Source organism: Coregonus clupeaformis, chromosome 18 (assembly GCF_020615455.1).
Source record: "Coregonus clupeaformis isolate EN_2021a chromosome 18, ASM2061545v1, whole genome shotgun sequence".
Taxonomy (NCBI): Eukaryota; Metazoa; Chordata; class Actinopteri; order Salmoniformes; family Salmonidae; genus Coregonus; species Coregonus clupeaformis.
The window spans coordinates 21127748-21155206 of NC_059209.1; the positions used below are offsets into that span (position 1 = coordinate 21127748).

The 27459-nt window shown below is 43.6% G+C and overlaps 1 protein-coding gene and 1 non-coding gene across 2 annotated transcripts in view; both read left to right on the forward strand.

Moving 5' to 3' along the window:
* The first annotated feature begins 3799 nt into the window (after positions 1 to 3799).
* LOC121551982 (ubiquitin-associated protein 2) overlaps positions 3800 to 27459 on the forward strand; it is a 31764-nt gene continuing 8104 nt past the window's right edge. The window contains 18 exon segments of the mRNA XM_041864679.2: positions 3800 to 3901; positions 5603 to 5740; positions 6809 to 6886; positions 8390 to 8500; positions 9167 to 9323; positions 14319 to 14405; positions 19383 to 19440; positions 19631 to 19722; positions 20126 to 20181; positions 20268 to 20329; positions 20721 to 20910; positions 21074 to 21347; positions 21903 to 22183; positions 22428 to 22621; positions 22717 to 22945; positions 23280 to 23319; positions 23458 to 23587; positions 27292 to 27349. Of these exon segments, the coding sequence (XP_041720613.2) occupies positions 5645 to 5740; positions 6809 to 6886; positions 8390 to 8500; positions 9167 to 9323; positions 14319 to 14405; positions 19383 to 19440; positions 19631 to 19722; positions 20126 to 20181; positions 20268 to 20329; positions 20721 to 20910; positions 21074 to 21347; positions 21903 to 22183; positions 22428 to 22621; positions 22717 to 22945; positions 23280 to 23319; positions 23458 to 23587; positions 27292 to 27349 (2193 nt within the window). The 5' untranslated portion in view covers positions 3800 to 3901; positions 5603 to 5644.
* LOC121552033 lies at positions 23032 to 23106 on the forward strand. Its single transcript, XR_005997165.1, has one exon. It is a non-coding gene; the product is annotated as a small nucleolar RNA SNORD121A (small nucleolar RNA).

Consider the following 27459-nt stretch of genomic DNA (forward strand, 5'->3'; position numbering starts at 1 on the left):
TGCGAATGTTAACCTGTTTAAAGGTCTTACTCACATCGGCTATGGAGAGCGAGATCACACAGTCGTCCGGAACAGCTGGTGCTCTCATGCATGGTTCAGTGTTGCTAGACTCGAAGCGAGCATAGAAGGCATTTAGCTCATCTGGTAGGCTTGTGTCACTGGGCAGCTCGCGGCTGGGTTTCCCTTTGTAATCCATGATAGTTTGCAAGCCCTGCCATATCTGTCGAATGTCAGAGTCTGCGTAGTAGGATTAAATCTTAGTCCTGTAATAATGCCTTGCCTTTAATCCATGGCATCTGGTTTGGGTATGTACAGTGCCTTCAGAAAGTACTCACACCCCTTTACTTTTTCCACATTTTGTTGTGTTACAGCCTTAATTAAAAAATATATATTTTTTGAAATGTTTACAAATTAATGAAAAATGAAAAGTTGAAATGTCTTGAGTCAATAAGTATTCAACCCCTTTGTTATGGCAAGCCTAAATAAGTTCAGGAGTGAAAATGTGCTTAACAAGTCACATAATAACTTCACCAATAGGACAGAGGGCAATGCTCGTCGACCTAGTCTCCTTTCAGGATGCCGCCTTGCCTGCCTCTCTTTTGCCGCCGCCGCTCAGTAAAGACCATCCGAGCCTCTGATTTTGCATATAGCGGCTATTTAGATTGTTTTTTCAATGATTGTTACAGTGGGGAAAAAAAGTATTTAGTCAGCCACCAATTGTGCAAGTTCTCCCACTTAAAAAGATGAGAGAGGCCTGTAATTTTCATCATAGGTACACGTCAACTATGACAGACAAATTGAGAAAAAAAAATCCAGAAAATCCCATTGTAGGATTTTTAATGAATTTATTTGCAAATTATGGTGGAAAATAAGTATTTGGTCACCTACAAACAAGCAAGATTTCTGGCTCTCACAGACCTGTAACTTCTTCTTTAAGAGGCTCCTCTGTCCTCCACTCGTTACCTGTATTAATGGCACCTGTTTGAACTTGTTATCAGTATAAAAGACACCTGTCCACAACCTCAAACAGTCACACTCCAAACTTCACAATGGCCAAGACCAAAGAGCTGTCAAAGGACACCAAAAACAAAATTGTAGACCTGCACCAGGCTGGGAAGACTGAATCTGCAATAGGTAAGCAGCTTGGTTTGAAGAAATCAACTGTGAAAGCAATTATTAGGAAATGGAAGACATACAAGACCACTGATAATCTCCCTCGATCTGGGGCTCCACGCAAGATCTCACCCCGTGGGGTCAAAATGATCACAAGAACGGTGAGCAAAAATCCCAGAACCACACGGGGGGGACCTAGTGAATGACCTGCTGAGAGCTGGGACCAAAGTAACAAAGCCAACCATCAGTAACACACTACGCCGCCAGGGACTCAAATCCTGCAGTGCGAGACGTGTCCCCCTGCTTAAGCCAGTACATGTCCAGGCCCGTCTGAAGTGCATTTGGATGATCCAGAAGAGGATTGGGAGAATGTCATATGGTCAGATGAAACCAAAATATAACTTTTTGGTAAAAACTCAACTCGTCATGTTTGGAGGACAAAGAATGCTGAGTTGCATCCAAAGAACACTATACCTACTGTGAAGCATGGGGTTGGAAACATCATGCTTTGGGGCTGTTTTTCTGCAAAGGGACCAGGACGACTGATCCGTGTAAAGGAAAGAATGAATGGGGCCATGTATCGTGAGATTTTGAGTGAAACCCTCCTTCCATCAGCAAGGGCATTGAAGATGAAACGTGGCTGGGTCTTTCAGCATGACAATGATCCCAAACACACCGCCCGGGCAACGAAGGAGTGGCTTCGTAGAAGAAGCATTTCAAGGTCCTGGAGTGGCCTAGCCAGTCTCCAGATCTCAACCCCATAGAAAATCTTTGGAGGGAGTTGAAAGTCTGTGTTGCCCAGCGACAGCCCCAAAACATCACTGCTCTAGAGGAGATCTGCATGGAGGAATGGGCCAAAATACCAGCAACAGTGTGTGAAAACCTTGTGAAGACTTACAAAAAACGTTTGACCTGTGTCATTGCCAACAAAGGGTATATAACAAAGTATTGAGAAACTTTTGTTATTGACCAAATACTTATTTTCCACCATCATATGCCAATAAATTAATTAAAAATCCTACAATGTGATTTTCTGGAAAAAAAATTCTCATTTTGTCTGTCATAGTTGACGTGTACCTATGATGAAAATTACAGGCCTCTCTCATCTTCTTAAGTGGGAGAACTTGCACAATTGGTGGCTGACTAAATACTTTTTTTCCCCACTGTATATGCATGTGTGGTCTACCTTAGTTGAATGCATTGATTGTAAGTCACCTGCTAAATGACTAAAATTATCATCTAAAATGTACTGCTTCACTTGTGTCCAGAGAAGATAGTGGTGTTGAAATAATATTACTCTGTACTAACATTTGGGGTTTGAGCTCACAAAATACATTTAGTTTAATCACATTCTGTTTTTTTCGCTCTATGTCTACATCTTAGACTGTAATACCTATCATTTCATTGGTCATTTTGGTAGATAAGGATGAACAGAAGATGTGATTCCCTTGAGCCATCATAATCATCACCTTGTAGGTGGCATAATACCAACCAGAGCCAGCCTAATCAAATGCCACTGAGGCCAACCAACCACTGACTAATCAACAGCACGTCCCAAAAAGGGCTGAGGGTTTGAATGGTGCACTTGAAGAGTCTATGTTGGTGAATAGGCCTTCACTGCAGGCTGCAGGGGTTGTCTTTCACCAGCAGGATCCTGACATTTTAAAGGTTAAGAAGGTGGACTTTGTGGCCTTTATAGCTATGGTGATAAAGATAGAAATCATTGTGGAAGTGGTGGAGAGGTTCCTGGGGCTGAAAGATTTACATGGAATATTGTCACAAGCCGTACCACCCTCTCAGGCCCTAGGGCTCCCGAGTGGCGCAGCGGTCTAAGGCACTGCATCGCAGTGCTTGAGACATCACTGAGACAAACCCCCTGGTTCGATTCCAGGCTGTATCACAACTGGACGTGATTGGGAGTCCCATAGGGCAGCGCACAATTGGTCCAGCGTTGTCTGGGTTTGGCAGGTGTTGGCCGTCATTGTAAATAAGAATTTGTTCTTAACTGACTTGCCTAGTTAAATAATTAAAAAAGAAGGGAGATGAAGAAGTGGGAGTTTTGTTTTGTCAATGTACTATTTTATTTGGGTGGATTAAGTTCGTTTTCTAATCACGTATGGATTTTCTTTTTACCTTGTTTTGGTTTCAACCCGTCCAGTTGGTGGTGACAATACACCTTTTGGGGTTGTAGGCCACCATAAAACCCACAGAAGAAGAAGAAGAAGAAGAAGAAGAAGCCCATGTGGGGGTGGAGGGGAACGAGGACAACAGGAAGGGACAGAAGGGAGGAGGCTATTTTTACAAGATTAAGGGTGGGACACAGCCAGTTGAATAAGACATTAAATGTGATAGGAAAGCATCCAACAGGAAAGTGTGATTATTGTCAGGAAACAGACCGTGGAGCATTAATTGCTATGTGTGGGCAGTATCAGAGGAAAAGAGAGAGGATGAGATCTAGTATGAGGGAGAAGGGGATACAGGAAATTTGTTTAAAGATTATATTGAGAAGAACGTCATAAAATATAGTCTCAAATATGTCGGTATCTTTTTTAAGAGCAACGGGGCTGATAGGTAGGATTTAGATTCTCCCTGTCTCTGGCCAACACTCCAGTACAGTAGGTGGCGTTAATGCACCATAACGTTGGATGCCAACTGCCGATAACCCCACTGAAGAAGAAGAAGAACAGCGTGTCCGGAGGGGGAGGGAGCGAGCACGTACAGGATTGAACAACGGCGCGGTGTGTCACGTGACGGCATCTGCTGCTGGCTGAGTGAAGCGTGTTAGCAGGTAAAGAAATAAAAATGTTTGTTATGATAATTATGGACATAAACGAAAAAATACAGTGCGGGCCGTCGTTGTATACGTTTGATCCACTTTACTGTAGTGATACTCCGAAAATAGACAGACCGAGCCATCATTTCACGTTGCCAGTTAGCTTAGCCACTTCAGTGCTAAAGTGGCGACGAGATGCAGATGAAGCTAGCTCTCTGCCGTATGGCACATTGCATTGTGCGAACGTTTTCAAATGCTAAAAGGGTATGCTAACTAGCATGCTAGCCAGATAACTCACGGGTCAAGTAACTAGCTACCTTGCCATGTCCACACGCTTCTTTCTAGCGGGTTACATTGTAGTATTGTGTACAATTTGTAGTAGCTGTACTAGTTACATGTTATTAGTTCATTTAATGTTATTAGTTGACGTGTGTGGAGTAGCTAACGTTTCTGGGCGATTGTTCATCAAAAAACGACCATTATTATAAAACATTAGCTAGGGGTACTAGCTAACTGGCTAATATTAGCCGTTTACACAAAGAGCTCCGTCCAACATTGTTTATTTTTGCCTCTGACAGTGAACGCAAACCAAGTGATCTGCCGTAGCATGTTTAGCTAGCTATCCAACGGACGGTATGGGATTAATATTTAGCTAACTACAGTAATTTAGTTAACATTTAGCTAGTTAGATATTTAACGTTTAGAGGCAGCCAATTAGTTTGTGCTTTGCTCAAGCTTACTTTAGACATTTGAATAATTTATTGGTCCATGTTAACGTTATAACTAGCTACGTCAACGTTAGTCATCGACTTGACATGTGAATCAACGAAATAATCAAGCGCACAACCAAGCTCATTTTGGGATGCACTGATTCCTGGAAATAGATAACTATATTACTGTAAGATTTGTTAGCTTTCTTCTTCTCGATAAGGACGCTCAGCTAAGCTAACTACCATAGCCTATTGGTAGCTAATCGAATCCGAAACTGGTTTGTTCATTTGTGTACCCACCCCGATTAGAGAACACAGCTGTCACAATAACAAACAATGGCAGCTGCTTTGTTAGCGAGACGAGAGCTAGCAAACCAGCTACGCACTATCATGAGATTATCTGAATTACACTTAAATGTGTCAATTAGTTGGCTAGCTAGGCCATCTAGCCGCTTGCCGTTCCGTTATTAGCGAGGCCTAATTTAGCTAACGTTGTTTTTAGTAACTTCACGGGCACGTCATGAACCCTTGGCACGTCGCAAGTTTTTTAGGCAATCCCAAATGGCTGCGCATGAGTTGGACTAGGCGCTCTGTGGTTTGAATGCCTAGCTATAACTTTCAACGCTACCTACACGCACAACCTTCAAATCCATATTCGCCACTTACAAATTGCCAGTACTTATAGGTGCTATTTAATTCAATAAAATGTATTGTGGTTTTCTAACCTTAGCCAATTGTATGAGTGGTTCTTGTTTGACCATTACATTTATGTTTGTGAGACTGTTTTTGACTGTGTGCGTGAGAGATGTAAGTTGACACCAGAACAGGCCCCCCCCAGCCTGCATGTCTAAATTTAAACATGAAGGGCAATGGACAGGGTTATAGTCTTACATGGCACAGGCAAAGTTGAGACAAAAGCAAGACTCAGTACAAGCAGTCCTGTCTGAGGTTGAAATGATTATGATGTCCATTTGACTGACTGTTCCCCCCCCCCCATCTGTTTCAGATTTTTCTATTTTGTACATACATTGTTTTGTATATACTGTATATGATGACTTCAGTGGTCAGCAATCCAGCTCGAGGAACTCGAGACAGAGCGCTGCCCACCACAACACAAACCACACAGCCACAAAAACAGATACAGGTGAGTTTCATACACCATTTCAGAGTCGCAACACTGTACAGTGTAATTTTGGTTGCTGGCAGAGGTGAGTGTTACTGGTACTAAGAAAATGTAGCCGCGTTCTATAGCTCTGATGCAATAGATGTTTTATTTGATGATCGGGTGCTCTGCAGTGTGCAGATACATTATTTTTTCTACGTGTTCTGTATGCCTGCACCTCATCAAATCAGTTGTATATTTTCCCCCCTTTTCTACTATGTTACTGGTGCAACTCATCAGTTAACCCATTCATAGATGCTAATTGCATTAGCGCCTATTGACGATAGTATCTTCTGGTAGGGTACTTTTTTTTGTTAAAGATCCCCAATGCGCGTTCTGAATGTTAAAACATCGCGTACGGTATTGTAAACATAAGGAATGTATCTTTCATATCGGCTAGAAAATATTTAAAAAATTAATCGGTTAAATTTCTACACGCATTTTTATAGGGTTAGTGTTCCCACACGGCCATATCTCCATGTTACATCGCTTGTTTACGAAAGACAGGCGGCCACCTGTGCTAATTTGCTATCTAGCGTCCTCCACACACCTGTGTGTAAGTGTAACCGGGGATGAAGTGTAGTTCATCAACTGGAGGCACACAGCTTGTGGATCTGTGCAAAACTGCCACAGTAAGTGTATTTTTTATTTTAAAGATTATTTTGAGCGGATATGAAATAAGGGCCATTGTACCGTATGTTTCGAAAACAGCTTTGAAAGCGACGATTATTTATGTTTCTAAATGTTAAAACACAGCATCAGAATTGTGGTTCACATGAAGCCAACTGTGTGTGAATGTAACCGCAAGAAAACCATACCTATGGAGAAGGGTTTTCGAGAGCTATCCATCAATATACTCCACGTCTTGGCCAACTTGACTTAATGTCCCACCTAGCCTTTGTTATACCAAATCCAGGGGACGCATTAGCTTTTCTCATGTTATTCTTACCATCACCGGTACATATTTAAAATGTGCCGATCACCTTTTAGTCTTACCACACATACAAACAATGGAGGTCCCCTGTGTGTAACTACTCTTTTTGAATGCAGGCCACAGCAGAACAGATTCGGCTTGCCCAGATGATCTACGACAAAAATGATGCAGACTTTGAGGATAAGGTCAAACAGGTGAGGACAGTGTGTGAAAGTTGTTGTGAAAAATGTGGCATTTGTATAGCAGTGTATATGATTTAAGTACAGAACCAATGCACACTCACCCCACACACGTCTGTTTGTATTTGTGAGTGTGTTTGTGTCGGTACCACTGAGTTGTTTTATGTGCACACGTGCTGATTAGGGCAGTGAACGTTTAAATTAAATTGGGATCCTTAACGTTAAGAAAAATCCCTAACCGTAAGAAAATAAATTCTCCACAAAATTAAAATCACAGTGCAGTTATCACAAAATATATTATTTTCTGTGTTATAGTCTATGTACACGATAGGCTATAAAGGCCTGGAGAAAGTTTCATTTGAAGTAAAACCAGAGGAAGAGGCAAACTTTAGGCTACTTCGGTGAATTTGCGAGGCAAGCAAGACATTGCCAGATACAGATTACCAAGACAGAACCGTGGTGCACATATTTCTGCCTTCTCCCTCGCGCTGGCTCGTCTGGGGGCGTATTCATTACGTGGAGGGACCTACCTGACTTATAGTGTCCAATAGAAACTCTCGTTTTAGTTCCAAACTGTTTGGACTCATGATTACACCCCATGCTCTTTCTTTTCGCTAAAGAGTCTTCGGTCTGTTGCATGTAGAATATCCTAGCCTATTCATTGATAGGCCCTGCTTTACTGAAGTTGCAAGACATTGCAAGCCAAGAAATTCCAAGATACAGCTATTGATAGATGGGCCTAGTGCACGGTTCTTACTGCCTGCCTGGTGGCCGACCTGCCTATACTGTGCCCCTCTCACTCCACCCCTCACTAGTTTGCTATGAAAGATGCAAGTGTTTGTGTTACTGGATGTATGGCAACTAATCGGTCTCTGTTCCAAAAATACTGAATCTTAGGAACAAAATCAAATCTTGACACTCAGAAATGGAGTCTACACTGGGAGTCTCAACCAGAATGTCATTGCTGTTAACAGTTGGAAAAATGGCAGAGAAAGGCAAGCAACAGCAGTGAAGTCCTGTATGTCAATAATTTGAGAAGGAAATGCAAACTTTGTGAGGTGGAGTTGGGGTACAGTAATGGTAGTACATGTGCCATGCTTAATCATCTGAAAGGAACTCACCATAAGACCCAAACCGTTGCCGACAGCTGCATTGTGAATTCACGTGGGATTTTATGCATTTTCCTTAGTTTTAATGGGAAAATGATAATACATTTTTTAAAATGGCAGTTTAAACGCTAAGAAAAATGGTCTACTTGGGAAAAGGGGATACCTAGTCAGTTGCACAACCTAAATGTGTCTTCCGCATTTAGCCCCAACCCCTCTTAATTGACGTCCTCTGCGCCCGGGGAGAAGTTGTTGTTGGAGGTTAACTGCCTTGCTCAAGGGCAGAATGGCAGATTTTCCCACATTGCTGGCTCAGGGATTTGAACCAGCGACCTTTCGGTTACTGGTCCAATGCTCTTAACCACTAGACTACCTGCCGCCTAGTGCTGATTGTGTGTGTGTATTCCCACAGCTGATTGAGGTGACTGGGAAGACCCAAGATGAGTGTATGGTGGCCCTCCATGACTGCAACGAGGATGTCAACAAAGCCATCAATTTCCTGCTGGAAAGCACCTCTGACACAGTGAGGTTCACCGCAGGGGCTCACGTGCATCCACGCTCTGACATGCATACACATCCAGTGACACTAACTCTCATTAAAGGGGCAATCTGCAGTTCAAACATCCACAAAGCAAACACCCTGCTACTGTTTTGATAAACGGCTGAGTGATGGGGCTGGAGAAGTGTAATCACTCTGAAATGTATAGACTGTTATGGATGCTAGTACTGACCATCCATGAGATCAAAATTATAGTTCTAATCATGTTTTCAGGCTATACAGCACAGCTCTCCAACCCTGTTCCTGGAGAGCTACTGTCCTGTAGGTTTTTGCTGCAACCCTAATCTAGTGTACCTGATTCTAATAATTGGCTGGTTGATAAGTTGAATCCACTAGTTACAACTGAGGTTGGATCGAAAACCTACACGGGGATAGCTCTCCAGGAACAGGCTTGGAGAGCCCTTCTATACAGTGTTTGTTTACAATTACATTGTTTACAAACTATGAAGTAAAACAAGCTATTTCATTAACTCCAGAAATGGATACCAATTGCAGGGAGCCCATTTACTAGTCAGTCCCAAATTTGCACTCAACGGATTCTCATAACCAAAATCTACAACCTATTTCTCAAGTTTGCTTATTCAGTGTGAAGTGTATTCGTGTTTGCAATAAGGTCTCTTTGTCATTCAGACCTCCTGGGAGACGGTTGGAAAAAAGGCACGAGGCCCCGGGAAGGAGGGAGGACCCTCTGAGATGAAGGACAACCGAGACAAGAGGGATCGCGAGGCAAGCCGGGGCCGCGGGGGCCCCAACAGGAGGGGCCGTGGAACCAGCCGCAGCCGAGAGGGTGAGAGCGGGACTCCTAGGGCTGTTACGGTGACCATAGTACCGCCACACCAGCGGTCACGAGCCATGAACGCGGTAAAATTCCACGTGACCGTTGAGTCACGGTAACTACTCCAAAGCTGTGCTCTGTAAAGGAATGGGGCTGATGGGTGTTAGTAGCCTAACCAACTTGCTAACAGCAGTAAATTCGCTAATGGCCTGGTACTTCACGCTCTCTAGTTCCTCTAATCACTCTGACATCAATGCAAATTCAATCGAAAATCACATCAAACACTTGATTTAATTTGAATAATCTGCAGAGGCCCAAAACACAGAATCCAGCATTTGTCACACAGAAAATAAGTGTTGCATTCTGAAAATGCAGGTGTATTAACCATAACATTCCATTTCAAGTTCCACATTTTTCTATTTTAATAGACTTGCTGCTATTATCTGAAATCTCATCCATCCTCCAAACCACACTCTCTCTCTGCGCTCCGAGAGGAGAGGGAGAGAAATGCACGTGATTGCAACATTTCAGATTGCAATTGCGGGAATATAGTTGAAGAGAGGATGGTAACATTGTCACACAAGCAATTAAGTGTATGCTCAATACAAAATTATAACCAACATATTTTGGTTCTGCCACAATTGGAAGAGGCAATTACTTAAATAATGTCTGTCTGCCACCAATTAAACTATAAATGGCTTAAAATTATTAGTTAAAAAATCACATGGCGATATAACTTAGTTGCAGACAGTAAATGGCATAGTGGGTAAATTTCAGCAACGACGAAGAGTGAACGGTGGCCATGTCATTTTAGGGTTCAGATGGACCTGGAAATGGGAAATAGGAAATATCAATGGGAAATATCATAATGCTCTTGGGTACAGTATTTGTTTTTAGGGTAATATTGGTAGAAATGTTACAAATGGGGAGGTTCAAGACCCTCGTAAAACGTCACAATAAAATGGAAGGATGTATTGCAAAAGGAAATAGCAAAATGGTATTATACTGTGGACATCGGAGGGTTGGAGTTAAGATAAGAATGGATGGTGGATTGGCAGCTGTGGGTGAAATAAGGGGGATTAGAAATGATGCAAACAATTAAATTTCTAGAACCCAAAATCCATCTGCTATGTTAAAGTAGCAATTAGGGGTGGACAATATGAACTAAAATTCATATCACAATATTTTCCACTGTCCGGACGATAGCGATTTAATATCATGATATACTGTACATAAAAATATATATATATATATATTATTAGCAGTTCAAAGTTAATAATTGACCAAATATTGCTTTTAACTTGTGGCAGGGATGCATAAGTATTTCTTTGTCAGACAACTCACTTGTGAGAAGTTAGATGCGTGAACTCTCCACCACTCCAAAGGATCAGCCTCACTGTCTGCTGCCATTATCAGAGTGTAGCTGTCCAGCTCTTGCTCGATGACCTGTCTCTGGGTTCTGAAGGCAGGTGCACTACTGGTTTTCTTAAAGAAGCTCCCAAGGCTCTTCTTGGACTTCTTTGCTGATTGTGGAGCAGTAGCAGCTTCTTTCTCACTCTGGTCCTCTTCAAGAGAGAAGTCTCCCACGGCTGTGTTCCCTACCAGGCCTTCTGTCTCGGAGGCAGCTCCACCAGCTTCTCAGTGGTCATGTAGGTGGTCTTGAACCTTGGGTCCAGAAAGGTAGCCATGGTGAGCAGCGCATCTGTTTCAGGGTCGGTGTATTTGTCATTCAGGTAATTGAGGACCCTCATCTTAATCTCTCCGGTCAGTTTGGCTTCGCCCTCATTTGATTTCAGAACCTCCGTCTTGAACAAATGGAGGACCGGCTTCAGATAGGACACACTCACATATGTCTCTCCTGACAGGGCATCTGTGAAATCCTGGAGGGGCTTAAGTGCTACCGTGATAGATTCAAAGACCTCAATGTCTTTCCAGGAGGGTGCAAGGTGCCATGTTTTTGTGTCTGCTGCTAGGTCTTGTGTGATGGCCTTTTCCTGCTCCAGGACTCTTTCCATTATCTGCAGTCGAGATCCCCACCTTGTCGGGAATTCCGTGATGAGCTTGTGGAGGGGCAGGCTCAGTTTATCCTGTGCACTTGTCAGGGCCTTCTGCTTCTTCCAACTATAGGAAAATGTGCTGACCACTTTCTTGCACACTCCTGTGGTCTGGGAAACCCGAGGTTCGTTTTGGACACTACTCTCTGAAAAATAAAAAGGTGAAAAGGAATTACATATAAATCACAATTATTCAATAGAAATAACATTGCATCTGCTGTAATTACAACAATTTACAGCATGGACACTGGACATGATTACAAATGTAATCCATCTATAGATTTACATACAACTGTTGTGATTTAAGAGAGCTATGTTGCTTTAGAAAACAGGATAATTTATTGAGTAGGCTATTTATTATTGAAAGAGAGGATAGATTCATATATTGAAACCATAGGCTAATGTATCAATTATAAATAAAAGCAATGTGATCATATAATGTTTGGATATTGCACCCATTTACAAATATTATAGATTTGCGGAGCTGTATATATTCGGCTTAACGAATAAGAAGGATCAGGCAGTGTAGTCAGCTATAACTTGAAACAGAGGAGATAAGGAATACAATAGTTATTCTGCATTTTATGTGGTTTTTAAGTTGCACTATTTTTCTACCTATCTCTGTGTTTTGGACGTTGAAACTTACCAAATGCTATGTGTAGCCTGTGTCTGAAACACCCTAGTCTTGTCCATTTGTTCAGCTCCAGTGCTTTGACCATGTTTGATCCGCTGTCGGTAGTCATACATACTTGACACAACTCTTTCAAGCCCCAGGATGAAAGTGCCTCCCTCAGCCCAGCTGCAATTATTCTCTGGTGTGGTCGTCTGGGAAATGAGAGGTCTGAAGGCATTTGCTTTGCAGCTTCCAGTTGTCGTCAATGTAATGAACCGTAAGGCTAATGTATGGCTCTGTGGTCAGGCTTGACCATAAGTTGGCAGTGGTAGAGAAGAATGCAGCGTTACGGATTTCGTTGGCATCTCTGTCCCAACATTCTGTGTAGAGTTCTGGCAGACATGTTTTGCTGAAGTATTTACGGCTCAGGATCTCGTGTCTTGGGTCTAGAGTTCGAATCAACTTTCTGAAACATTCTGTCTCCACAGTTTGAATTGGTTCCATGTCTTTTGCTATGTGATACGTAATTGCGCTCGTTATCTCATTCCACTTCTTGCTCTTCTTGTCATAGGGAGTACCACTAACAAATGATTATTCGAGTGATAGCTGAGTGCGTCTCTGGCTTGAAGATGTCTTGGGACTTGCTCTGGGGGTTTGTTGCATGCATTCTGGTAGATTCTTCATATTCGCGCACGCAGGGTTTTCAGGTGGTGGAAAAGATTGCTGGTGTTTCCACCTTTTGGCTAGCACAATGCGTCGACACAACTTCCACAGTACTGTTTGTTGGTCGAGGTGGGATGTCTTAAAGCCAAACCAGTTCCAAACGACAGAGGAAGCCCCCTTTTTTTCAAACCAATTCTTAGTCCTTCTGCAAATCATCCTCTATAGCGTTATTTTCCTTGTCTTCAGTCGTCCTCAATGCTTGCTTACACTTCTATATGCTATTACCATGTTGGTGCATACGATTGGCATGCCCTGATAATGGCCCATTCTAAATGGAAACCAATTTCACACACACATATTATTTAGTATAATATGTAAAGACAATATTAAATTGAGAATAGTCTGATGGGTGAGAAGAATATTATCACATGTGAATGAGACTAATGACTGCGTGTGCGGTCTAGGCAAGAAACAGAGCGAAAGCCTTTGCGACTTTTTTCAAATCATCTATTGAGTCGCATCATGCAGCCCATATTTAGATTTCTAAGACATTCTACGCTTTATCACAACTAAAGTTGCAAAATAATTATAAATTAAGCGTATAGGACCTGTTTCAAATACACTTTTTACACCACACAGAATAGCCGCTCAATGTGCGCACTCCCATGGCAATCTTTTGAGAAATATCCTTTCTATTTTAGTCAGCTTTATGTTGACTTATAGTCATATAACTATAAAATCATACTTAAAATAATGCATATCTTGTCTGCTATAAATTAACTAGACCACACCCTAGATGCAAGGTCAGCAACATACAGTAGGCTGACTCAGAATATGAAATTCTGTTCTTCTGGGGGGAAAAATACTTCATAATGTTTCTTAAGGCCTGCCTAAAGTAAATAATGGATTTAATGTGATGGTATGTAGATGTAGCCTATAGTGTATGGATTTAGCCTATGCGTGGAAGCTGGAGATGCTTAACGTGTTTGTTTTAACGGTCAATTACTGAGACCGGCAGTCATTTGCCATCTGTCAGCATATAGCTGACAGAGTTTCATGACCGCCACAGCCCTAGGGACACCGAGGGGAGACATGTGAACACCTTCCTAAGAGTTGCACACCCTATTGCCCTCAGAACAGCCTCAATTCGTCAGGGCATGGGCTCTACAAGGTGTTGAAAGCGTTCCACAGGGATGCTGGCCCATGTTGACTCCAATGCTTCCCACAGTTATCAAGTTGGCTGGATGTACTTTAGATGGTGGACCATTCTTGATACACACTGGAAACTGTTGAGCTTGAAAAACCCAGCAGCGTTGCAGTTTTTGACACATTCAAACCGGTGCGCCTGGCACCTACTACCATACCCTGTTCAAAGGCACTTAAATATTTTGTCTGCCCATTCAACCTCTGAATGGCACACATACACAATCCATGTCTCAAATGTCTTGAGGCTTGAAAATCAGTCTTTAAGCTCTCTTCCCCTTCATCTACACTGATTTTTGAAGTGGATTTAACAGGTAACATCAGTAAAGGATCATAGCTTTCACCAAGTCAGTTTGTCATGGAAAGGGGTGTTCCTAATGCTTTGTAAACTCAGTGTATGTGTTAAATCCCCTCTTTGTGTTTTGCAAGTGTGTTGACGTATGTAGTTGTTTCTCTTTTTGCCTCATCTTTCAGTGCGGTCAGAGGAGAATGTGTTTGAAATGGGTCCTGGAGATAGAGGGGCCGACCGTGGTCGCAGGGGGAGGGGCGTTGCTGGCAGAGGTGAGTGTTACTGGTACTAAGAAAATAATGTAACCACATTCTATAGCTTTGATGCAATTGATTTCATTAAATGTTGGTTATTTGATACATCCATTGCATCGGGAGCTTTACAGTGTGACAAACATTATTTTTCCTAAGTGTTCTGTACCGTCTGCCTGCACCTCGTGAAATCAGTTGTATGTTTGCCCTTTCTACTATGTTACTACCATCAATATACCCCACCACGTCCCACCAAGCTTTGTTGTACCATGCCACACCCTGAGCAGCCTCCATACTCCATACTGTGCCCCCAGGGCCCTAAAAAATTTAAATAAAATGCGCTGGTGCTCCCAACTTTAAAGTTAGGAGCACAACATACAATTTAGGAGCACCAGAAATTAAAATATATATACTACCGGTCAAAAGTTTTAGAACACCTACTCATTCAAGGGTTTTTCTTTTACTATTTTCTGCATTGTAGAGTAATAGTGAAGACATCAAAACTATGAAGTAACACATATGGAATCATGTAGTAACCAAATAAGTGTTAAACAAATCAAAATATATTTTATATTTGAGATTCTTCAAATAGCCACCCTTTGCCTTGATGACAGCTTTGCACACTCTTGGCATTCTCTCAACCAGCTTCACCTGGAATGCTTTTCCAACCGTCTTGAAGGAGTTCCCACATGCTGAGCACTTGTTGGCTGCTTTTCCTTCACACGGCGGTTGGAACCAAAAATCTAAAATTTGGACTCCAGACCAAAGGACAAAATTCCACCGGTCTAATGTCCATTGCTCGTGTTTCTTGGCCCAAGCTAGTTATCTTCTCATTGCTGTCCTTTAGTAGTGGTTTCTTTGCAGCAATTTGGCATGAAGGCCTGATTCACACAGTCTCCTCTGAACAGTTGATGTTGAGATGTGTCTGTTACTTGAACTCTGTGAAGCATTTATTTGGGCTGCAATTTCTGAGGCTGGCAACTCTAATGAACTTATCCTCTGCAGCAGAGGTAACTCTAGGTCTTCCGTTCTTGTGGCAGTCCTCATGAGAGCCAGTTTCATCATAGCGCTTGATGGTTTTTGCGACTGCACTTGAAGAAACGTTCAAAGTTCTTGAAATGTTCCGTATTGACTGACCTTCATGTCTTTAAAGTAATGATGGACTCTCGTTTCTCTTTGCTTATTTGAGCTATTCTTACCATAATATGGACTTAGCCCTATTTGGTAAAAGGCCATCTTCTGTATTCCCCCCCTACCTTGTCACAACACAACTGATTGGCTCAAATGCTTTAAGAAGGAAATAAATTCCACAAATTCACTTTTAAGAAGTCACACCGGTTAATTGAAATGCATTCCAGGTGACTACCTCATGAAGCTGGTTGAGAGAATGCCAAGAGTGTGCAAAGCTGTCATCAAGGCAAAGGGTGGCTACTTTGAAGAATCTCTAATATAAAATATATTTCGTTTTGGTGAACACTTTTTTGGTTACTACATGATTCCATTTGTGTTATTTCATAGTTTTGATGTCTTCACTATTATTCTACAATGTAAAAAATAGTCAAAAATAAAGAAAAACCGTTGAATGAGTAGGTGTCCAAACTTTTGACTGGTAGTGTTGTGTGTGTGTGTATGTACAGTACCAGTCAAAAGTTTGGACACACCAAGGTCGGATGCATATGCCTAAATGTATTTCTAAGCCAAATTTGAAATCAATATTTTTCTGGTGTTCCTTAAATTATTTTTGATGGCCAGCTTTTAGGAGTTGTGTATGTGTGTGGGAGAGAATGGGTGTGTGGAGGCTGTGTAAAGTTATCTGAAAAGTAAGCTACAGTGAGGGGAAAAAAGTATTTGGTCCCCTGCTGATTTTGTATGTTTGCCCAATGACAAAGAAATGATCAGTCTATAATTTTAATGGTAGGTTTATTTGAACAGTGAGAGACAGAATAACAACAAAGAAATCCAGAAAAACGCATGTCAAAAATGTTATAAATTGATTTACATTTTAATGAGGGAAATAAGTATTTGACCCCCTCTCAATCAGAAAGATTTCTGGCTCCCAGGTGTCTTTTATACAGGTAACGAGCTGAGATTAGGAGCACACTCTTAAAGGGCTCTACACAAGGCTGGAATGGGCTACAAGACCATCGCCAAGCAGCTTGGTGAGGTGGTGACAACTGTTGGTGCGATTATTCGCAAATGGAAGAAACACAAAAGAACTGTCAATCTCCCTCGGCCTGGTGCTCCATGCAAGATCTCACCTCGTGGAGTTGCAATGATCATGAGAACGGTGAGGAATCAGTCCAGAACTACACGGGAGGATCTTGTCAATGATCTCAAGGCAGCTGGGACCATAGTCACCAAGAAAACAATTGGTAACACACTACGCCGTGAAGGACTGAAATCCTGCAGCGCCCGCAAGGTCCCCCTGCTCAAGAAAGCACATATACAGGGCCGTCTGAAGTTTGCCAATGAACATCTGAATGATTCAGAGTAGAACTGGGTGAAAGTGTTGTGGTCAGATGAGACCCAAATCAAGCTCTTTTGGCATCAACTCAACTCGCCATGTTTGGAGGAGGAGGAATTCTGCCTATGACCCCAAGAACACCATCTCCAACGTCAAACATGGAGGTGGAAACATTATGTTTTGGGGGTGTTTTTCTGCTAAGGGGACAGGACAACTTCACCGCATCAAAGGGACGATGGACGGGGCCATGTACCGTCAAATCTTGGGTGAGAACCTCCTTCCCTCAGCCAGGGCATTGAAAATGTGTCGTGGATGGGTATTCCAGCATTAACATGACCCAAAACACACGGCCAAAGCAACAAAGGAGTGGCTCAAGAAGAAGCACATTAAGGTCCTGGAGTGGCCTAGCCAGTCTCCAGACCTTAATCCCATAGAACATCTGTGGAGGGAGCTGAAGGTTCGAGTTGCCAAACGTCAGCCTCGAAACCTTAATGACTTGGAGAAGATCTGCAAAGAGGAGTGGGACAAAATCCCTCCTGAGATGTGTGCAAACCTGGTGGGCAACTACAAGAAACGTCTGACCTCTGTGATTGCCAACAAGGGTTTTGCCACCAAGTACTAAGTCATGTTTTGCAGAGGGGGTCAAATACTTATTTCCCTCATTAAAATGGAAATCAATTTATAAAATTTTTGACATGCGTTTTTCTGGATTTTGTTGTTATTCTGTCTCTCACTGTTCAAATAAACCTACCATTAAAATTATAGACTGATCATTTCTTTGTCAGTGGGCAAACGTACAAAATCAGCAGTGGATCAAATACTTTTTTCCCTCACTGTAAAGAGGGTTTCATATAGGCCTGGTGTGTTTTCCCCTTACTGCCACAATGAAAAATCAGATCCTTATGCATTTATATTTCTTACCTCATTCTGCCCAATCACATGTAGGCCTATGAGCAAATCAGCTATTTTCTGCGGTAGCCTTTTCTATTATACAGTAAAAAGTGTGATGTTAAATTCAATGTGTTGTATTGAGTAGATGTGTGAATGTCAGGGGCAGTTTTTGTGCAGCACACATGCAGAATGTATAGGAAACGGGAACGGGGGAGACACTGTGGTATCACGATACTACTCTGTATCGCGATACTTGGCCTAGTATCACATTGTTAGTGAAAATGTTGGGCTTGTGACGACCTCATTCTGAAAATAGCCGCAGTTCTAGCATGTTTCCGTGCGCAAAATGTCACACTTTTCTGCGCCCTCACCAGTTTGTAGCCTTGCATTACATAGAAAATTGTACACACTCTTTAAAAAAGTTTGTGACGACATGCAAGAGATCAGTCAGTCTCATTCATTAGTTGCTATGGTCATTGATCTCCTGAAGAAGCTGTCCCTTTTATTTCTGTGCCCTTAAATGTTTAGGAAAAGTTACCGGGTTGTTAGCTAGATAACTGAACAAGGTGTAAACAAATAATTAACGGCTTGCGAGTAGACCTAGTTTTAGAACTGCCCGCGACATGTATGTATAAATGTGGCCCGCCAATGTGTGATGGAAAGAAAGAAATGTAGCACTGGTTATTTGGGTCAAATCTTTTGAACGGTTTGGCCTAGAATCAATCTGTTTTGATTGTTAATGGTGCAACCATGACCGGCACCTTTCTCTAGGATACTTTATCTGTACAGCGAAGTCATAACAATTATTCTGGGTGATTTACTTTTCTCTGCACACTGGTGCAGGTTGTACAGCAAAATATTTTGGAGCATATGCTACCAAAATAGTCGCAATTTAGAGCCCTGTGTGCCCCACAATAACATTCCACTTTACTATGCTGTTTGCTACAATAGCCTCCACAATAACCCTCCCTGATCAGAGTTGTGCTAAACCCATCCTTTATACTCTACCGTGCCCTTGTGTACCCAAAATGGAATGTAAAGTGGGCATTTGGGCATCTAGTGGGGTGGGTGTAGAGTTTTAGTTGGCAATGTGTCTATTTGTGTCACCCAGCAATTACCACAAGTGCCATACAACGTGTGGAATGTACTGTGTCCTGCAGCTACTAGGGAGCGGGTGGGCGGTGGGACTAGCCAGGGGGGGTTGTTTTTGTTGGGACAGTCAAAGACAGACGTGCATAGTGTGAGGGTGGGGTCAGGAGTGCCTGTGATGGCAGTCTCTAAATGTATTTGTCATATGTCTTAACTTAAACTGTCTAGGCTAAGCCAGCCCTCGAATACTGATCTAAAGCCTGTCAAATGGTGTCACCGTTGTCAAGCTGAAGTCTAGACACTCATTTCTGATAAGCAAGTAATGTTAGGCTTTCAGTCTGTTCAAAATTCTCTAGCAGTCTACACGTGTAACTCACCCATATTAACATGCCCCCCTCTAACCTATGCTTGTGTGTTTGAAGCAACAGATATCAGACGTGTGTGCGGAAAACGTATGTCTGTTTTTAAAACTCACAAACATCACGTGTGATTATTAGACAGAGGTTTGTGTGTCTTGCAGCAGAGGTCAGACGTGTTTCTGTGTGTGTCCTTAGGTTTGGCGGGTCGCGGAAGAGCAGCTGGTGGGAACCGGTTCTCCTCTCAGGGGATGGGGTGAGTTGGGAAAAACCACACATGAGGAGAGCCACCCATTTTCTCCCTCTGTTCATGTCTGTTCAGCCCAGTATCCAGGAGGTCTTTAGTGTGTGTGTAGGTGGCTGTTTCACTGTATCGTAGCATTGCAGAATAATGGCTATAATGATTAGACATAGATGAACCCCTAAACAACCTCTCTTCACCTCAGAATCTTCAACCCCGCTGACTACAATGCCAACTCTGGCGTGTCTCGCCAGGAAACCTGGGAAACGGAGGGGAGCGACGGTGGAGATGGGACAGGTTAGACCTTTCAAGCATGCCAGTTGATTTTAGATGGCCAAATGGGTTTCCCTGAGGTGGGAAATGTAGGCCCACTCCTTTTCAAGTTGTATGTTTTAGAGCTTTAAAGTGTAGTAGTAGTGGTGGTGCAGCACTGGCCACAGTTGGAGCTGTGACGTTTGGCCTCAACTTGGGCTGTGTTCATTAGGCACCGCCGGGAAGAAACCTGACAAACTGGAAGGGACTAGGTTAGTTTTGTCCAATAAGAAACTCCTTTTTTCGTTTTCCGTTGTGATACGTTTTCTCTAGGAGGTGTCCTAATGAACACAACCCAGCTTTTATTGTGCTGACTGAGCTCTGTTGGCCAGAGTAGGCATGAAGACGTGTTTACCTTATATACCCCTACTGTCCCCTACCCTCGTAGGAGGAACATGGAGAGGCAACTTAGAAGACTGGGCTGCAGAAGACTGGAATGAGGATGTGAGTGATTGCCACTTTTGACTTTATATTCCAGTGGGGACATACAACAAAGGTTCTCTTCCTGATGTTTCTGTTTTTATCAACAGCTGTCTGAGACCAAAGTGTTCACTGCCTCTGCTCCTGCAAACCACATCACACCTGGACACAAGTAAGGGCTCCAATCTAATTCTCACACAGTAAAGCACACTTTACACCCATTACATACTCGAGTACCTCTGTTGGCTCTCTCTGATAGCACTAATTACATTGGCTGGGGTTGGTATGCGAGTGTTTCTCTGTACCGGCATTTCAAATGATGGAGATAATGATGGTTACAAGCACATAGCTGAATCCTAATATGTGGACTACCTCAATCTCTGAATCTCCTTCCGTCCTGTAACTACATTATTTTTCCATTACATTCTCACTCTGCTCAACTTCTCATTGAGATAGATATAAATGCTGGGAAAAAGAAGCAGTATCAGGGTACAACACAAAACTCTGCATTCAGTGCCCCATTGTAAACTCTGCTGGTTGACTTTCTTATCCCCCCTCTGTAGTGTGGGCTTGGCCTTGCTGCTGCCCAAGGCGGGCGTTGTGGAAGCGGAGCTGGGTGGCATGGAGCCCCCTGCCGTCGAGGGCCTGGGAGGCCATAGCCTGGTGTTCACCAACTCCCATCACAATGGCACTCGCACTGCCACACACAGCTACGCCAGCGCCGCCGCCAACAGCTACGCCCACGCCGCCCTGGTGAGGCAGCCAGCCACACGCATGCCCATAACATGGTTACACACATTCATATTCTTAAATGCTTATACATGCACACTAGTAATATGCTCTCAAGTGAATTTAGACATCCGTACATGCTTTCAGACAGACACATTATCAACTCTCACTCTCTCCCCCCCCCCAGCCCCCACGTCAGTCCTCAGTCCTGGGCTCTGGTTTTGGGGCTCTGAGTGGGCCCAAGCCGGCCCAAGATGAGGTCAGGATACCAGAGCAGCTCAACGGGCCCCGGCTCGCCCCGCGGCCCAATCAGCAGCTGGTCACCACGGGCAATGGCTGTGTCGCCAAAGAATCCGGTCCACCTGCAGTTGAAGTCCCCTCCCCCATTTCCGCCAGCGAATTCAAGGCCCCAAGAGTGGAGAATGGCCCAGTTCCAACCTCTCAATGTAAGACACACACAGGTACTATCACCCGGAAATCAAGTTTCAAGTGTGGGTACGTCATTGCTTGTCTGTATCGGCTTGTCGAAGAGGAGATGATGGTTACAAGCACATAGCTGAAACTTAACATGTGGACTACCGCTGACTGAATCTCCTTCCGTCCTCAAATTGCATTCTTTCCCCAACACATTATCACTCTGTTCAACATCTCTTTCTACCCCCCCCCCCCAAATCTAAATAGTCTATTGAGATCTAATGGTGACCCAGTGGGGGGGAGAAGCATCAGGGTACACCAAGAACCTTAAGTCAGTGTTCTATTGTAAATGCTGCCACACATAGCTGGTCCTTATTCACTCCTTAGTCCCATCCCCTGGGTCCTAACCCATTCAATGTTTGCAGATCTGACGAGTCTGGATAGGTGTAAGCAGTGTAGTGGTGGTGGAGCAAACATTGAAGGGGAAGGATAAGGGAGTCAATTGGGACCAACAGCCATCCTGGCACAATATTCTTCATACATGTATTTACTGTACTCCCAATACCACCGTTAACCCCTCTGTCGGTCTCTGTCTTCTCCAGTGGATCTGAAGATGCAGCCGGAGCCGTCCGCTGTCCTCAGCCAACTGGCCCAGCGGCAGCAGCAGGCCCAGCAGAGCTCTCTGCCCAAGGCAGAGCCTCTGTCTCTTCCCCCCTCGGTCCCCACTCCCCCAGGCCACGGCCACTACGACGCCGGGCCCCCGCCTCCCAGAGATGGGCCTTCCCCCGGTGTCAAGCTGGCTCTCGACCACCAGGCCCCCATGGCTGAACCCCAACAGAGGCAGATCAAGACCCAGAGACGCAGAGTACCACCTCCCTCCAAGGTTAGGAAATGTGTGTGTGTGGAAATAGAGGCTGCATGCTCACTTAGAGGGTACATAAAAGGAGTGTTTGTTTCTCTAATTGTAAACATCTACAAGTAGTGAGTAACTTTGCATGCTCTTACACATTGGGTCTGAAAGTGTGATCATTAATCACACTGTGAATAGCAGATGTACATTGATGTGATTTCGTGCGTAAATTTCCCTCACCCTCTTTCTTTATCCATCCCTTGCTTTCTCTCTTCAGATCCCCTCGTCGGCTGTGGAGATGCCAGGCTCGGCAGACGTGTCTGGTCTCAACGTGCAGTTTGGGGCTCTGGACTTTGGCTCGGAGCCCAGTGTGACTGACATGGGCCACCAGGCTGAGCCTGCCAGGGAGCCGGCCTCCACAGCCGTACCTCAGCCCCAGAGTAGCTTGTTCTCAAAACCTGGATCTGTCAGGTGTGTTTTTATTTTTGGCATAATTAGTCTCACTGTTGTATGGGCGTAGAGGCCAAGGTGAACTTGTCTCACACTAACTCTTCCCTCTGTTGCAGTGAGCCCCTGGGCAGCTCGCCATCCATGCCTCTGGTGTCGGACCCCAGTTTCCCCTCCCCGTCTCTGGGCTTGCCCTGTGCCACGCCCTCTCCCTCCCTGGGTCTCCCCTGCGCCGCCCCACCCTCCTCCAACCCCTCGGCTAGCAGAGTGGACAGTGGCCCTCCGCGGAGCATGCCCTCGCACCTAGGCTACTCCCAGAGCAAAGACGCCCCCTCCTCCCCTCTCACCGTGAGTCACCCACACTTCACTTTTCAGGTGTGGTCAACACACACTGTCTCTGACTCGATTTAAGACTACTCCTCCTGTCACTTGTAAATATGGAGATAATGATGGTTACAAGCACATATCTGATTCTTATGTGGAATACCTCAATGACTGAATCTCCTATTGTCAATGGACATTTTGAAGACCCTAAGCGTGATTTTAAGATGACTAGAGCTTTACTGTAACAGCGCTATATGCCCAAGAACACCCTTTCAAAAGGCTTGTGACCACTGATACAGGACGTATCATTGTTAGTGAAATCAGATGGCCCACTGAGTGTCAATGTCTTCTTTCACAGAATGGCTATTGTGGCATGAGGACACAGGGCCCACAGGACTGTAAGTACCCAGGAGAATTTGTGGTTGACAAAACAGAAACCCCTTTTGAAGGAAAAGGTGTTCTTAGTTGATGTTTAAGACAAAAAACGAGTCCAGCATGCTTGCTTAACTGTCCGTCTCTCTCCTCTTCTTTCTCAGCAACGTCATTGGCCTCTCGTACCCAAAAGCCAGAGTCGCCGCCCATGAGCAGTGAAAGTGGCCCCGTCCACCATGTTCCCTCCCCGGCCCCCACGCCCTCCCACTCCGCCCCCCTGCCATCCCTCAGCAGGTAAGCCCATCACTCTCCCCCAGTCATTCTCATGATAATGGTGATAATTATGTTTACAAGTACATAGCGGAATCTTTATTTTTTAGGGGGTACATAGCTGAATCTTAATATTTGGACTACCTCAATGACTGAATCTCCCATGTTGACTCAGTAGAATTGAAGTCATTATCGGTTGGTTAAACCCTTTTAACCCTATCAGTCCCGAGACCCCAGCAAAAATGGGCTTTTCATTTATCTGCATGTCCAGCCCTTATATTTAGCCTCACAATGAAGTGTTTTACCATTTTCTTTTCAGGACAACCAGGGCTACAAGTAGAACACACCATTTGACATAAATAGTTGCTTTCATGAGTTTTATTGACAAATGTCAATTGGAAAAGTACAGTCCACCAAAGCAAAAACCTGATAAAAATGAATGCTGTAAGTACAGAAGTTGTTTGCTCACTGGGAAATTAATATCCAACTAGTCAGTGACAACGGTTTGGCGTTGGTGATAGAAACTGTTAGCTTATCACAGTATTATATACACTATGTCCTGGGATTTCCTATGATTTACATTTCACATTTGTCATTTAGCAGACGCTCTTATCCAGAGCGACTTACAGTTAGTGAGTGCATACATTTTTCATACTGGCCCCCCGTGGGAAACGAACCCACAACCCTGAGCTACAGGGGACCATGATCTATCTAGAAGAACCCCTTACCTTCTAACGACTCTTGTATAGCTTGTTAGGGTCATAGAGCAAAACCTGTGCATGTTCGTGAAAGTCTCAGCTTTTCATAGATGGCTTTTAATAGTTCTTAGCTCAAACCATTTGGACTTTACAGACATTTTTGGAAAAAAGACCCGGGCCCCTTTGGGATCTGTCATTGTCTTACAAACACTGCTCTAGCTCAGCCCCCGTTTGCAACGCCAGGGTTGTGGGTTCGATTCCCACGGGGGGCCAGTATGAAAAATACAAAAAATAATGTATGCACTCACTAACTGTAAGTCGCTCTGGATAAGAGCGTCTGCTAAATGACTAAAATGTAAATGTTAATCACACAGACTAATGGTATCTACGGATGCAGAAGAAATGGACGAATCCAATGGTACAACCCAAAAGTGTGTAGCTCAAACACAGTGTTTAACTCTCTACAGACTAAGCCCTGTCTAAGCCTACCAAGCTACAGTGGGGGAAAAAAGTATTTAGTCAGCCACCAATTGTGCAAGTTCTCCCACTTAAAAAGATGAGAGGCCTGTAATTTTCATCATAGGTACACGTCAACTATGACAGACAAATTGAGGAAAAAAAATCCAGAAAATCACATTGTAGGATTTTTTATTAATTTATTTGCAAATTATGGTGGAAAATAAGCATTTGGTCACCTACAAACAAGCAAGATTTCTGGCTCTCACAGACCTGTAACTTATTCTTTAAGAGGCTCCTCTGTCCTCCACTCGTTACCTGTATTAATGGCACCTGTTTGAACTTGTTATCAGTATAAAAGACACCTGTCCACAACCTCAAACAGTCACACTCCAAACTCCACTATGGCCAAGACCAAAGAGCTGTCAAAGGACACCAGAAACAAAATTGTAGACCTGCACCAGGCTGGGAAGACTGAATCTGCAATAAGTAAGCAGCTTGGTTTGAAGAAATCAACTGTGGGAGCAATTATTAGGAAATGGAAGACATACAAGACCACTGATAATCTCCCTCGATCTGGGGCTCCACGCAAGATCTCACCCCGTGGGGTCAAAATGATCACAAGAACAGTGAGCAAAAATCATAGAACAACACGGGGGGACCTAGTGAATGACCTGCAGAGAGTTGGGACCAAAGTAACAAAGCCTACCATCAGTAACACACTACGCCGCCAGGGACTCAAATCCTGCAATGCCAGACGTGTCCCCCTGCTTAAGCCAGTACATGTCCAGGCCCGTCTGAAGTTTGCTAGAGTGCATTTGGATGATCCAGAAGAGGATTGGGAGAATGTCATATGGTCAGATGAAACCAAAATAGAACTTTTTGGTAAAAACTCAACTCGTTGTGTTTGGAGGACAAAGAATGCTGAGTTGCATCCAAAGAACACCATACCTACTGTGAAGCATGGGGGTGGAAACATCATGCTTTGGGGCTGTTTTTCTGCAAAGGGACCAGGACGACTGATCCGTGTAAAGGAAAGAATGAATGGGGCCATGTATCGTGAGATTTTGAGTGAAAACCTCCTTCCATCAGCAAGGGCATTGAAGATGAAACGTGGCTGGGTCTTTCAGCATGACAATGATCCCAAACACACCGCCCGGGCAACGAAGGAGTGGCTTCGTAAGAAGCATTTCAAGGTCCTGGAGTGGCCTAGCCAGTCTCCAGATCTCAACCCCATAGAAAATCTTTGGAGGGAGTTGAAAGTCCGTGTTGCCCAGCGACAGCCCCAAAACATCACTGCTCTAGAGGAGATCTGCATGGAGGAATGGGCCAAAATACCAGCAACAGTGTGTGAAAACCTTGTGAAGACTTACAGAAAACGTTTGACCTGTGTCATTGCCAACAAAGGGTATATAACAAAGTATTGAGAAACTTTTGTTATTGACCAAATACTTATTTTCCACCATAATTTGCAAATAAATTCATTAAAAATCCTACAATGTGATTTTCTGGAAAAAAAATTCTCATTTTGTCTGTCATAGTTGACGTGTACCTATGATGAAAATTACAGGCCTCTCTCATCTTTTTAAGTGGGAGAACATGCACAATTGGTGGCTGACTAAATACTTTTTTACCCCACTGTATATGGAATTGCTTTAAGGTCATACCAATAATTTAGCTATTTGAATTTTAAGAACTCTTGAAGTACCAAAGAAAATATTAACAAATTATTGGATTAGCATTTTTGTTTGGGCTTACTACTACTAGCCCATACAAACTCATTAAATAACAGATTCACTACATGGAACAGATAGTCCCGTCCCGTCTCCCCCCCCCAACAAAAAAATAAAGAATCAAAAGGAAGTTTGTTCTGAAGTGTCTGTCCTATGTCTGAGATATAAAAAAAGATCAGGAAACATATGTATTTAAAAAAAAAAAAACATGTATTTAACCTCTTTTTGGTACTAAACAGTCTCCATATATACTTCTGTTCATGAAAAAAAAAAAAACCTGGTACCGGGGGACCTTCAGACGAGTCTTGTGGGGCCTGTGGGCGTCCTAGAGCAAAATCCGACTTGTTCGTGAGAGTCTCACCTTTCCACAGAGGGGTCATATTAGTGTGTAGCCCAAACTGTTCGGACGCTACAGACAGAAGTTGGCAGGTCGTCTGTACCGACTTCAGACGAGTCCCAAGATGCTTGTGTGGGTCGTAGAGCAAAACGGAGAACACATCGTGTTCGTGAGAGTCATCTTTCCAAAGAGGGGTCATAGTAGTTTGTATTCCAAACCGTTCTGACACTACAGATTTTGTGAGAATGATTTTCGGGATGTCTCATGGTCAGACAAACACCGCTCTTCTGCCACAGTGCGACATTGGAGGATGTGGTGGATTGAGATGCATCCAATGCCAAAAACAATATCTCTAGCTTAAACAGACAGCTTTTGGGGGGGATTCTAGGGGGTTTAAAGGGGTTAGAAGTCCAAAACGCGCTCAAGTTACGGTGGGACTCATTGGGTTAATACGCATCAGATGATTTGGTAACATTACCTGTTTCTCTGCTGCTGTCTCTCCAGTCATGTCACCAGTACATACTCGTCAGGATCTGCCCTCTCTACAAGCTCCTCCCTCACGGTAAGCACAGCCTCTTCTTCTTGGGCTAACGTAAAACACGTCCTAGACGGTGTGTGTCTGGTTGTTGATCGCAGAGGGACTGATCTTTAAATAAGCACTGAGACACTGGA